Source organism: Pelodiscus sinensis, chromosome 2 (assembly GCF_052426305.1).
Source record: "Pelodiscus sinensis isolate ZL-2025 chromosome 2, ASM5242630v1, whole genome shotgun sequence".
Taxonomy (NCBI): domain Eukaryota; kingdom Metazoa; phylum Chordata; order Testudines; family Trionychidae; genus Pelodiscus; species Pelodiscus sinensis.
In genome coordinates, this window is record NC_143053.1 from 161,004,224 (window position 1) to 161,016,723 (window position 12,500).

Sequence of the window (12,500 nt, forward strand, 5' to 3'; positions counted from 1 at the left end):
GATTCTTTTCCTGGATAAAAGAGAAGCTTCACAACAGTGAAAGCCAGGAGTAATACCAGTCAGTAGAGTGTAGAACCATGTGCCTAATTTGAATATGCAGAAAGGTACCATTCATAAATTCAGTAGCACCAGTAGATTCACCTGGCTGGGACATAGCAATGCTGGCATGTAGAATGGACTTCCATCTTGAATAGTCCCTTGAATGTCTTCTTCCTTTGGCAAGAACCAGTATGAGAAGATTTAGGCTTCTTAAATACTTCAAAATTGCATCTTCCAAACTCACATGTTGTTGTCCGGAATGATCTGTTTCTTTCATCCAATGGATGTTGTTAATATGCTGTAACTTTTGACATGGAAAACTGTTTCGGAAATCAAAGGCAATGGATATATCCAAACGACCAGATTCTTCTCAGTTTCAGTATTTTCCATTTCAAATGTGCAAAGAAATACTTTATTTAGGTGTTAACATTTTTCCTAATTTTCCCCCAAAAATTTTCTATAAGTATGGACCATATATTAAAATAAATTTTCCAGGGATGTAGAGGGGTAACATATTTTCCCTCTGTCCTTTCTAGGGAAAATAGAAATAGCCAAAATTAATATCTACTCAAGAATGACATTCATCATTAGTCTATTGCCTTTCAAAGTCTCTCCTTAGTTCATTGCTAAAATAAATAGCAATTTTATTGGATAAAAAACAGACCCACTTGTCACTTGACACCCTTAAAAAATCCTGGACAACTGGAGATTATTAATAGGGTGGCCAGATTTGTATTTATATTATCTAGCATTCCAACTCTGTCCTAATTTAAGGTGATTCCTATCCAGTAGCTCTCTATACATACCAGCTTGATTTGAGATAGGAAAAAAAACTTATCTATGCCATTTGGTTCCCTCTCTTCTGTTATATACCTTAAAAGGCTGCTGTCTCTCCCAATTCCCCCTCCCCCCCCCCCCCCAAAGAACTATCCCATCTTTGCACCTACAAGATTCAGCACGTTAAGATCATTATAGCATCCTATCTTACTAATTCTCTTGTGCTGCTATTTTTCCTTCTCCAACCTTGTATATGTTGGGGGAGCTGGATGAGTTGGTATTATCAGTTAACATGAAGAAATGCATTGCAGTAACTACTTTAGTGCCCAAAATTTATTTTGAGAAAGTTGAAATCTGCAGCTCCTCCCTCATACACAGACTGGCTTAGTGAGTTACAATTACTTTGTCTAATAAAAATGCTTGGAAAAAATATGAAGATGTCTGGTCACACATGACACTTACTATTGTATGTATTTGAGGTTTAGTGTATATGTTATATGTTATGTTATATTATGAGTCCCCAGTACCCATAAGTATTATCTGTTTAGTCATGTCAACAATGGATACCCTGTTTGACCTCTATGTTCTACTCAGGCTTGGTTGGTTAGTTGGTTTTGGTTTGCTTTTTCTAATGTTCATTTCAAATTTTGAACGCTGATTGGGTTATTTTAGGGTATTGCCATCTTGTGCATGTATTTCTATATGTTTTGTATAATTGTGCTTATAGATATAAAACAATAAAAAAGAAAGTTGAAAAAAGAAAGAAGGCTCTTTTGGAAGTTCAAATGCATTGTTTAATTAACTATTCATTCTGGATTTGGATAGAGGGCATGGTTCAGCAGTGCTTGTTTTGCAGAATGTCTGTTGTCAAAAAACAAATTAGGAAGACATCCTTATATACTTGGTGACTGTGCTGCATATTCCTGCACAACTTGACAAATCTGTTCATTTCATCAGAGTTTGAGCACAACTGCACATTTTTTCAAGATATATCACATTGCCTGCCATACCATTTGATAAATATCTTGTCCTCGTGGTATTTTGAAATTCAGGATCACTCTTGAGGTTCTATATTACAGTGATTAATTTATGAAATCTCAAGAAATAGGGTAGCCACAAAATTTGATCAAAGTTGTGGAAGAATGCACGCAGTGTGTCATAATCTGTTTAGCATATGAGACTATAAGAACAATAGAAACATGAGGAGGGAAAGGTAAGTTGCTTGGCTCAGAAATGAGGGCATTAGGGAATAATGCAGGGGTGAGGCTATTATCCAATAGCACATAGGAGGGTGAGGCTATTTCTCTGGCTCCTTGCCATCTGTAAACAAACCATTGACTATTAAAAGTTAACATTTAATGCACAGGGTGACCTTGACATTGTAATTGGGTAAGAATAATGTATCACATGCTATCTACTATATTAAAGTGGATGGAAAGCCTCACATGGTGAATTGAAATCTCTCTTTTTTTTTCTTTTTTTTTCTTTTTTTTTTTTTAGTCTCTGCCTGACAATTCACAGGCATGTGGAGACTTTTCACAGTTCCTTATGTTTATACATTCACAATGACAGCTTATAGGGTTTCACAATTCCTTATATTGTGTAATAAAACATGATATTCAGACAATATTTTAGGATGTTAAAAGCTTTTGCTTTAAACACAGAAGTAGTCAGATAAAAGCATAAACTACATTATAGGTACTTGGAGAGAATTTTACAAACAGCACTCAAAATTTACATATTAAGTGATTCCAGCTGTTAAGCTATGGAAATTGGCACAAACCACCAATATGGTGCATGCAGCAGAAAGGAGTATACTGCTTTTCAGCTTGATAGATGACTTGGCAAACATACAATAAAGTACAGATGTCCTTAATGGGATTTCTTTTGTTTTATTATACGAACTATGTTAATGTCCAATTTATATGCCGCAAATAAGTGGAATAAAGTTTCATTGTATCACTTTCTTCTTAGCAAAGGAAATCCCATAAAGAGAAATGAAACCATAACTAGCTGACCATTATTATTTAAGTGAGACTATTAAATTTCTGAATGCTGGAAGAAAGACTCAGGAAGGTGCGCAGCGTATCTGCTGGCTGGCTACCAGTGAGGCATACAATGAGGCACATTCAGCTAATGCCTCCTTTACTTGACAGACTGATTGTGGGCAGGGATTATGTGATTATGATTATTTATAATTTACTTATGGTAGCAATCACTCCATGCTAGGCACTTTCAAAACTCTCATTAATTGAGTGTTATGTTAAAAGGTTGATCCTGAAAGGAATTTAGTGAGGCCTGCAATGCACTGAGCTTCCTCGACTCTCACCACTGAAGTTAATGGATGGAGTGGATGTTTGGTACATCACACGGGACATTCAGCATCTCATAGAATTAGGCCCCATGAGTCAGTGTGTCTGACAGATACACTGCCATTCTGACTTGTTTAAAACTCTTCAAAGCAGCTAATCACTAGAAATTTTAGAAAAGACACATGCCAGTTGTGCATATTTTGGTGTGTGTTGGAGGTTTTCCTGCTTTTGAGGAAAGTTGCATTTGAACTAAGGAGTGGTCTCTCAAAACTCTTCTTTTTCTTCTATAAAAGGTATTATGGCTATAAACCCTTCTGAAGCTTTGTTAATCTATATATGAGTCCCTGGCATATATATGTTATATTGGTTCAGGGGTTCTGAGTTCCAGTCTGTATCCTGACTCACTGCTTTATATTGCTTTTCCTATACTATACGGCTACGTCTACACTGGCATGATTTTCCGAAAATGCTTTTAACGGAAAAAATTTCCGTTAAAAGCATTTTCGGAAAAGCACATCTAGATTGGCAGGATGCTTTTCCACAAAAGCACTTTTTGCGGAAAAGCGTCCGTGGCCAATCTAGACGCGGTTTTCCGCAAAAAGGCCCAGATCGCCATTTTCGCGATCGGGGCTTTTTTGCAGAAAACAGTACTATGGTGTCTAGAATGGCCTTTTTGCGCAAAAGTCTTTCGGAAAAAGACTTTTGCCTGAACGGGAGCAGCATAGTATTTCCGCAAGAACACTGACGATCTTACATGGGATCGTCAGTATTCTTGCAGAAATTCAAGCGGCCAGTGTAGACAGCTGGCAAGTTTTTCCGCAAAATCAGATGATTTTGTGGAAAAACTTGCCAGTCTAGACACAGCCTAAATCAAAGGCAGGAAATGGGTGACGTACCCTGCTTTTCAATGATTTACAGATGATTCATAAACTTTAGCCCAAGCTCATCTGCTTAAGAGAGCAGACAAAGAGTCTGAACTGTGAATATTTTCTTATTTTATAATTATTACATATTAACAATTAATTTTTAATTTAGAAATATGATTTGACACTTTAATACTTAGTCTATATTACTATTACACGTGAAAAGGATATTTCTCAAGGTGTGGATTTTCCTGCAAAGAAAATTTAATTAAGACCTCTTCATTTTAAATGTATTTATACATATTACTTAACAATTATAACAAAGTTATTCAGAACATATTCCGCTTGCTCATATCATCTCTTCCATGAAAAAAATTATGATTAAAAAAATAGCTTTACCACCAATAGGCCCATACGAAAAGTCTGGATCTAGCACATCAGAAATTGAAATCCAAACTCTGAGGCTGTGTCTAGACTGGCAAGTTTTTCCGCAAAATCATCTGCTTTTGCGGAAAAACTTGCCAGCTGTCTACACTGGCCGCTTGAATTTCTGCAAGAACACTGACGATCTCATGTAAGATCGTCAGTGTTCTTGCGGAAATACTATGCTGCTCCCGTTCGGGCACAACCCTTCTTGCGCAAATCATTTGTGCAAGAGGGCCAGTGTAGACAGCACAGTACTGTTTTGCGCAAAAAAGCCCCGATGGCTAAAATGGCGATCGGGGCTTTTTTGCGCAAAAGCGCGTCTAGATTGGCCACGGACGCTTTTCCATAAAAAGTGCTTTTGCGGAAAAGCGTCCGTGCCAATCTAGATGCTCTTTTCCGAAAATGCTTTTAAGGGAAAACTTTTCCGTTAAAAGCATTTCCGGAAAATCATGCCAGTGTAGATGTAGCCTGAGTCTTTAAACTCCCCTAATTTTTCTGCAACAATTCAAACACTGCCAGAGATTTGGAATGTTTAAGGCAAACAAGCCTTCTATTTCAGCAGGGGAGAAACTTGTCTGAAGTAATAAGAGTTTAATGGTTTTGACATGCCTGGGTAATGTTTAATAGTTTGAAATTATGGTCAAAAGAGGCTTCATAAGAACGCCCATACTGGGTCAGACCAAAGGTCTAGTATCCTGTCTAGCCGAGTATCCTGTTTGCCGACAATAATCTATACCAGATACCCCAGAGGGAGGAATCACAACAGATAATTCTCACATGATCCCTTCCATGTCACCCACTTCTAGAGAAACAGAGGCTAGGGATACCATTCCTACCCATCTTGGCTAATAGCCACTGATGGACCTAACCACCATGAATCTATCCAGCTTCATATCATGATGCTATGACATGACATATTTTGGCAATGGACTAGAAATAGGGGGTTACGTTGTTTGATCTCATTAATACTGTAGTTTACTCCTCCATCAACACAGTGGTATTGTGTGAATTTGTCACTGCATTGCTTAGGCAGATCTCTGAAGATAGATGCATTAACACTATGCAACTCGTGTGATTAAATTCACCTTTCTCTATTGAACGCCATCTTCTGTAAGGGAAGTAAGGGCATACCAAACAAGCATAACTTCATGTTGCTTCTATAGGAGGAAGATCTAATGGGAATCCTCTTATAAATCATTTCTGAGAAAGTAGAAGGAACACTGTGATGCTAAGCCATTTTTGAGGAGTCTGATAATAGTTTAAATATTCTGGTGGAAGCCATACTAGCAGTGGCTTTGCCATTTGTGCGGGGATTTTTAAAGAATCTCAAGATGAATGCTAATGACTTTTAATGTGATTTCCGATTTGCAAGTGGGATTGATTTATGGTCAAATATTTTTCTTCTTATGTTTTTCTTAGTAGGAAACTTCATTTTGTAAAATTAAAAAGCAGCTGGAAATTACTGAGCTGATCACTCTGTTGCTTTGTTTATTTCAGACTTCCAGCAGTTTTTCAAAAAACTCATCTTTCTGTTGTGACAAAGTATCACAGTAAGTATTTCTTTAATCATTTTGCTGTACAGGTTGAACCTCTCTAGTCTGGCAATATCCATGGTCTGGAATGATTTCCACTAGTTGGATGTCTGCTTTTCATAGGTGTGGCCAAGTTTCCCCTAAATGTCTTTGAGGAGCCCATAAGCAATGGAAGTGTTGGTAATGCTGCTAGACAGTATTGATCTCCCATGGTTCAGCAAACTCTCTGAACCAGTCAGGTCCTAAGAGTGCCAGACTAGAGAGGTTCAACCTGTAGTGTCATGCAGTACTCTTGCGCTCATTTCAATTGCTCCTGGGCATGGCATCTCCTGCAGGCTAAAGTCACATTTAAAGGCCTTCCAGTTGTTATCTATGAAGGCACAGGCCCTAACATTTGCTTGCTAAGGTACAGTAGTAGGAGCGATCTTCTCCTGGACATATGCAAAATAGCAAGTGAGTTGAGTATTTTCCTACAGTAAAACTACCACAAGTCCATAAGTATCATATTCTCATTTATCTTTTATGCTGTTGCTTCAATACAACATTAATTACACAGATATAAAGAGAGACTTTTTTCAAGTGTAAAATTCCCTGTTACAGAGGGCCGCAGTAGGAGTTAAGTTTTGCACGGACCTTGTCCTGAGCCTTCGCACAGGGATGTATTTCACCAAAAGTGAAACTGGGACTCAAGAAAGATGACAGCCTAATAGCACAAAAACTGTTTTTCCAAACCAGATTGTTCACAAGTTGCAGCGAAAGATACTATCTTACTTTGCTAGTGTGCTTCATCCTAGCCCAGGGAAGGGACCCCCATGAGGTGTAAAAGAGTTCACTTTCCATGCCCAATGATTACTCTGGTTACTATTTGCATTATAGTAGTACTTAAAATGTGCCAGGCACTTCACGGACATACAGAAAGAGCTGTCTCAGCAAAATTGTCTGAAATGTTGCCAGAAAGAGTGCCCTTTCTGTTGGTATGTTTTCTAAGGTAATGGTTAGTACATAGTATATTTTGGTTATGTTTGAAATTATGGTCAAAACAGGCTTCAAATTACATGTTGACTTGGGCTGAATCCTCGTAAAGAGCTAAGAACTTCTGATTTCTAGTCTTCCTTCTACCTCTGACTTGCAGTGTGGCTTTGAGTAAGTCTATAGATAAAATGGTATTTCACAGGTGTGTGAGGAGGATTAATTTAATTGAAGTATATTGCAGATGGAAAGCTCTAAATATGATTTAGCTGCAGCTGCTAACTAGCTATATGGCAACAATTGTTTTCACTATTAACCTGAATCAAAGCAATGAGGAAGAAAGAAAGGCTATTTTAAACTGTTTTACATACTCTTTACTATGGTTCTTTTTGGTCAAGGTTCAAAAATGATTAAAAGGCATGAACAAAACAATGTGTGCTATAACTCAAGTGCTTTTTCTGACATGACATTCAAAAAGGGTACCTCTAACTCTGCTTAATAGAAACACATCAGTCATTTATATGGGTAGTTTATAAGTCTCTGTCATTGAAGAAGTAATAGTAAGCCAAACTATTGGAGAAACTAGATCTAATTCTCACTTCATTTACTCTGTTGAAGTTAATACAGTCGCTCTAAATTCATGTCTGTGTAACTTAGGGCAGATTTAGTCATGTGTATACATAAATGATTTTAGAGACCACTTAAAGATAGAGTGTTTGTGTGATTTCCCCAAAGAAAGAGGAAGAGATTATTGCAGCCATGAATCTTTGCATGTCTGTAACACCTGGTTTTTCCCCGGTTGGCAATAATAATTGTATTCATTTATCCAGTTTTCCATAGCACTGCATACACAGACTTAGGATTTTATAGGTGGCACAGAAATGAACTCTCTCTTGGCCAGTTGCCAATTGCTTAAAGACCTGACATTTTTTTGTTCAATAAGCTGTTTATGAACCTCCAATTTGGATGAAAATACTATAAATACTGACTGATTCCCTACTATGAATCCAGACTGAAATTTCTTCTCATTAACTTCCTATTTCCTTGTTGTACTCCCCCCGCTTCCCACTACTCAAACTGCCTCATCGGATTCTTCGCAGAAGTGCAGACTTTGATCACATTATGGAGGAAGGCTATGAACTTGACCTGACTTACATCACTGAGCGGATCATTGCTGTGTCCTTCCCTGCCAGCTGTTCAGAGGAAACATATGTGAACAACCTGCAAGATGTAACCCGAATGCTCAAATCCAAACATGGAGATAATTACCTGGTAAGTGTAGCTTAAACCTGTTTGAATATGCTTTGTGTAATTGAGTTTACCCCATTTGCTGTATGATGACTGATCTCATATCCTTAATAACGAAGCCTAATATAGGCTTATTTATACCAATATAAATTGGATGTAATTCCACCAAAGTCTGTCTAGTTCACATTTATGCCTGTGCAAGTGACTGCAGAATCTGGCACAGCATTTTGCATTTAGTCAAACAAAGAAATATCTGTAAGCCACCTGCTTTTTGAGGGCAAGGCAGTATGCTCTTTGGGCATCATGTTCACTTGCAACAGAAAAATTGTAGGGATAGCTATCATTGAGTAAAACTCATTCCTACAAGATCCAGATGCCTCATTGTGGAATACATTTTTCTAGCAGCTGCAACTTGGGTTCCAATGATCTCTGATTATTCCACTTTGGCTGGTTCCATCGTTGATTATGAAACAGCTCATAAAGGTTGCTATTAATGTGTTTTGTCTAGTTCATTGACTTTATTTAGATGCATTTTTTCCCCATGATTTATTTTCTATTTTTTTTTAAATTGAAGGTCTTGGCCAAATCTTTAATGGGTTCCATATGCAAGATCTTTTATGATGCTCAGAACTGGTATTCTCTCATAGGCTACGTCTACACTGGCCCCTTTTCCGGAAGGGGCATGTAAATTTCACCAGTCTTCGTAGGGAAATCCGCGGGGGATTTAAATATCCCCCGCGGCATTTAAATAAAAATGTCCGCCGCTTTTTTCCGGCTTTTAAAAAAGCCAGAAAAGAGCGTCTAGACTGGCCCCGATCCTCCGGAAAAAGTGCCCTTTTCCGGAGGGTCTTATTCCTACTTTGAAGTAGGAATAAGACCCTCCGGAAAAGGGCACTTTTTCCGGAGGATCGGGGCCAGTCTAGACGCTCTTTTCCGGTCTTATTCCTACTTTGAAGTAGGAATAAGACCCTCCGGAAAAGGGCACTTTTTCCGGAGGATCGGGGCCAGTCTAGACGCTCTTTTCCGGCTTTTTTAAAAGCCGGAAAAAAGCGGCGGACATTTTTATTTAAATGCCGCGGGGGATATTTAAATCCCCCGCGGATTTCCCTACGACGACTGGTGAAATTTACATGCCCCTTCCAGAAAAGGGGCCAGTGTAGACGTAGCCATACTGTTTGTGTTTTTTACTTCGCACATTTAAACTCTGTAGTGTCACTATCTCTCTCCACTTGCTTATAATTCTGGGCCAAAATCTGTGCTGTTAATTGTAGGTATTTTTAGCTGACATGTGTAAACTATTAGAATAAATCCATAACTTCAGGCGGGTGAAATCACTGCAGCAGCTAGCACCCCTCCACATTAATTCACTTACAAAACATTTATTTATTCCAAATGCATTCTATAACAATGATTGGACTCTAGCTCTGCTTGTAGTACTACCACTTTTGAACCATTTATGAAGACACATCAATTTTCCACTAAGACAACCAATGGTCTCTCTGATACTAAACTATAATTCTTTGCAAAACATTTCACCTAAGTCAAAGTTTCAAATTCAGCCAAGATCAATAGTGATCTAGTGTCTCTTTACGATGTGATGCTGTATTTTGGTAAATGTGAAATAAGGTGGCGGTCTCCGTCCAACCATATAACTCTTATTAGATAGGTTTACATTTAAAAAAACATTACATGGATACTAGCTGGCACAAATCTGCTGTCATTGGTCAATGGAATTGTTTGCCATTAATATCAGAGAGAGCCTGGATGGAATATTGCATGTTTGCACGAGCATACTGTCCTCTATTCGGTTGTGACATATAGGAAAGAACATTGAAGGTTCCTCTATAGTAGGGGTGGCCAAATGGTTGCTTACAAGGAGCATTAAGCTCTTTTACAGTTAAAGTGTGGAATCCCCCTCCTCCGCTCTCATTCTCTGCCTACCAGAATTGGTGAGAGAGCTTGGGGCTTCCAGGTGCACACTACAGGGCTGAAGCCCTGAGTTCCGGCAAGTGCAGAGCTGTCCCTACCAATACACAAGCTACCCCAAATGTTGTGGTGCCCTAGAAGCAGCATGCTGCATATTGCCTCCGGTGGCCAGCCCATTCCCTAACTGGGCCCCCCATGGACTGCACCCAGATACTGCTTGCATGACAGCAGTGAGTGATGTAAGCCTGTGGGCCAGAAGACTCAGGAGGAACTGTGGGCGGCTGTGCTGCCAGCCAGAGAGAAGCAGCCATTTCCCCTTCCGAAGCACCATTTCTCAATGACTGGCAGCATAGTCTCCCTGCCCTGAAGTGCTCCTCAAAGCTTCTGCCCCAGCAGCTGCCTTCTCTGCAAAGCATCCCTCTCTGGTCCTGGGGGAGTGTGCAGATGTTGAATTGCATAGGGCACCAGCATTGGTAGGAAATGCCAGGGCAGGTGCATCCCAGCACTTGAATATCTGAAGATCATTCATATGCAGATGAGAGGGTCAGTAAATTTGGCTACCCCGCTTCTCCAGCTAATAGTTTCAGGCATCTTTCTTGTAGCTCATGTAGCAGAAGCTTGTGTCTTGGAGGTATAAGATCAGGGTTCTAGTCTGAGCTCTGCACTTCTGCAAGTAGTAAGAAGAGATTATAACCTCTCCCTAGCTATTTTTGAAGGTTTTTCTGCAGCAGGAGTGGCCAAACTTACTGACCCCGCTTTTGGCCCTGCTTTGTATCTATACAAATAAATCCTCATGCTTTCAAATGTGTAAATTTCAGTCTTATTTGAAACTGGAATTAATTCCAAACTGATTGAAATAACAAAGTGCTTTTTAAAAATTAAGTCTTCAAAAAGGCTTAATTTTTCCAACATTTCTAACTTTTTTGTGTCTCTGTCAGCTCACGGAAATCACCCGATATCTATAACATTCCAAACATAAGTAGATTTTAATAACTGTTCCCCAGTAACTTCAGTGATGTTTTCTAGTTCACATAGAGTGCTCTCTTAGAGTCTCATGACAATAAGTGTTTTATAAACACTAATAGATTTTGACATTGGTTCATGCAACAAAGACATTTCACAAGCAGAAATAATAAAATATCTAAAAAAATTGCCATTATTTGACAATTGTACCTGAATCCCTGGATCTAGGAAGAAAAAGAAAGGACCAACAGAAAGGTAGTCCTATGTTGTCAGTCTTGTTATCAATTTATCTAGTCAGAGATGAATGAAAAAATATTGGACCAATGTAATGCTTATAGATAGAGAAACTGCACTGATAGTTTCTTTCCACAACAAGTGTATCTATCACATCCATTTAAAAAAAAAACAAGCTCTTAAAAGACAGAAAATGAATAGTTAAGGAATCATAAATCTGATACTTCCCACAAAATAAAAAAAAAAATCAAGTACAAAGAAATGCAGATTTCATCACAACAAAAGAAACACAGTCCTGTCCCTAAATAAGTGCTATTTTTCACCAGTAATTTCAACATATAAACACAGTGCAAAATCCTTCAGAAGAACAAAATTATATATGTATCATTAATGACACTCTGCTAGAGAGGTGCCATGCACATAGAGCCACTGTGAAAGTCAGCTTCATGTGTGTACCGGCTCCAGCCTGCCCCTACTCTATATCAGAGGCAACAGCATGTGGGGGGGGGGGGGCAGATGGCCCCACAGGAGGTGGGAGCTGGTCCTCAGAAAGCCGACTCCCCCTGAACACCAATTTCTACCTCCCGCCCCCCTTGCTGCCTCTGATACAGAGCAGCGGGGGCGGGAGAGGGTGTGTAACCATTAAGATTAACCAATAAGCCTGGGTTTATCAGTTAATTGTTTAAACGAATACATACTAACATCCCTTATATACATAGATAATTTCATAGTATATTTGCAAACTTTTACACTTATTCTATTAAACTGTATATTGTTATTAATATCTTTATTATTTATATATGTTGTAATACTTCTAAAAAGGGCTAGGCACTGTATTAACACATGGGAACAGCTCTCAATAAAACAGTTATTTTAGGTTCTTAGTTACTGTCAACTGTTACATAAATTAAACTGGTTTTAAACTTAACATCTTCCCTAACATTAAAATATTTTGATATCAAAATAAAGATAAGAAGAATATACGGCAAAGATTTCTACTTACTTCAATGGGATCTGTTTGGGTGCTCAGCCTTTTTGAAAGTCAAGGCACTTAAGAGGCTAAATACACACTTAGGAACCTGTCTTTAGGCATCCATTTTTTAAACATCTTGGTCATTTCTTTAAAGTCAACTAATGAAACAACCAAACAAGCAACCCACAATGCTGGAATCTGAGAAATTATTGTAGTCTAATAAGATTGCTAAGCTCAA

At 38.6% G+C, this 12,500-nt stretch overlaps 1 protein-coding gene across 11 annotated transcripts in view; it reads left to right on the top strand.

Annotated features, from left to right (window-relative positions):
* The window catches only part of TNS3 (tensin 3), a 430,864-nt gene that overhangs the window by 241,557 nt on the left and 176,807 nt on the right, over positions 1-12,500 (top strand). For 10 of the 11 annotated variants that reach the window (XR_012901850.2, XM_006136339.5, XM_006136336.5 and 7 more), the window contains 2 exons: positions 5,915-5,967; positions 8,019-8,190. Coding sequence is in view for 10 of the 11 variants with exons in the window: in XM_006136339.5 (XP_006136401.3) it covers positions 5,915-5,967; positions 8,019-8,190 (225 nt within the window). In the remaining variant the exon portion in view is untranslated. The remainder of the gene's footprint in view (positions 1-5,914; positions 5,968-8,018; positions 8,191-12,500) is intronic. The other variant, XM_006136338.5, reaches the window with a different exon arrangement.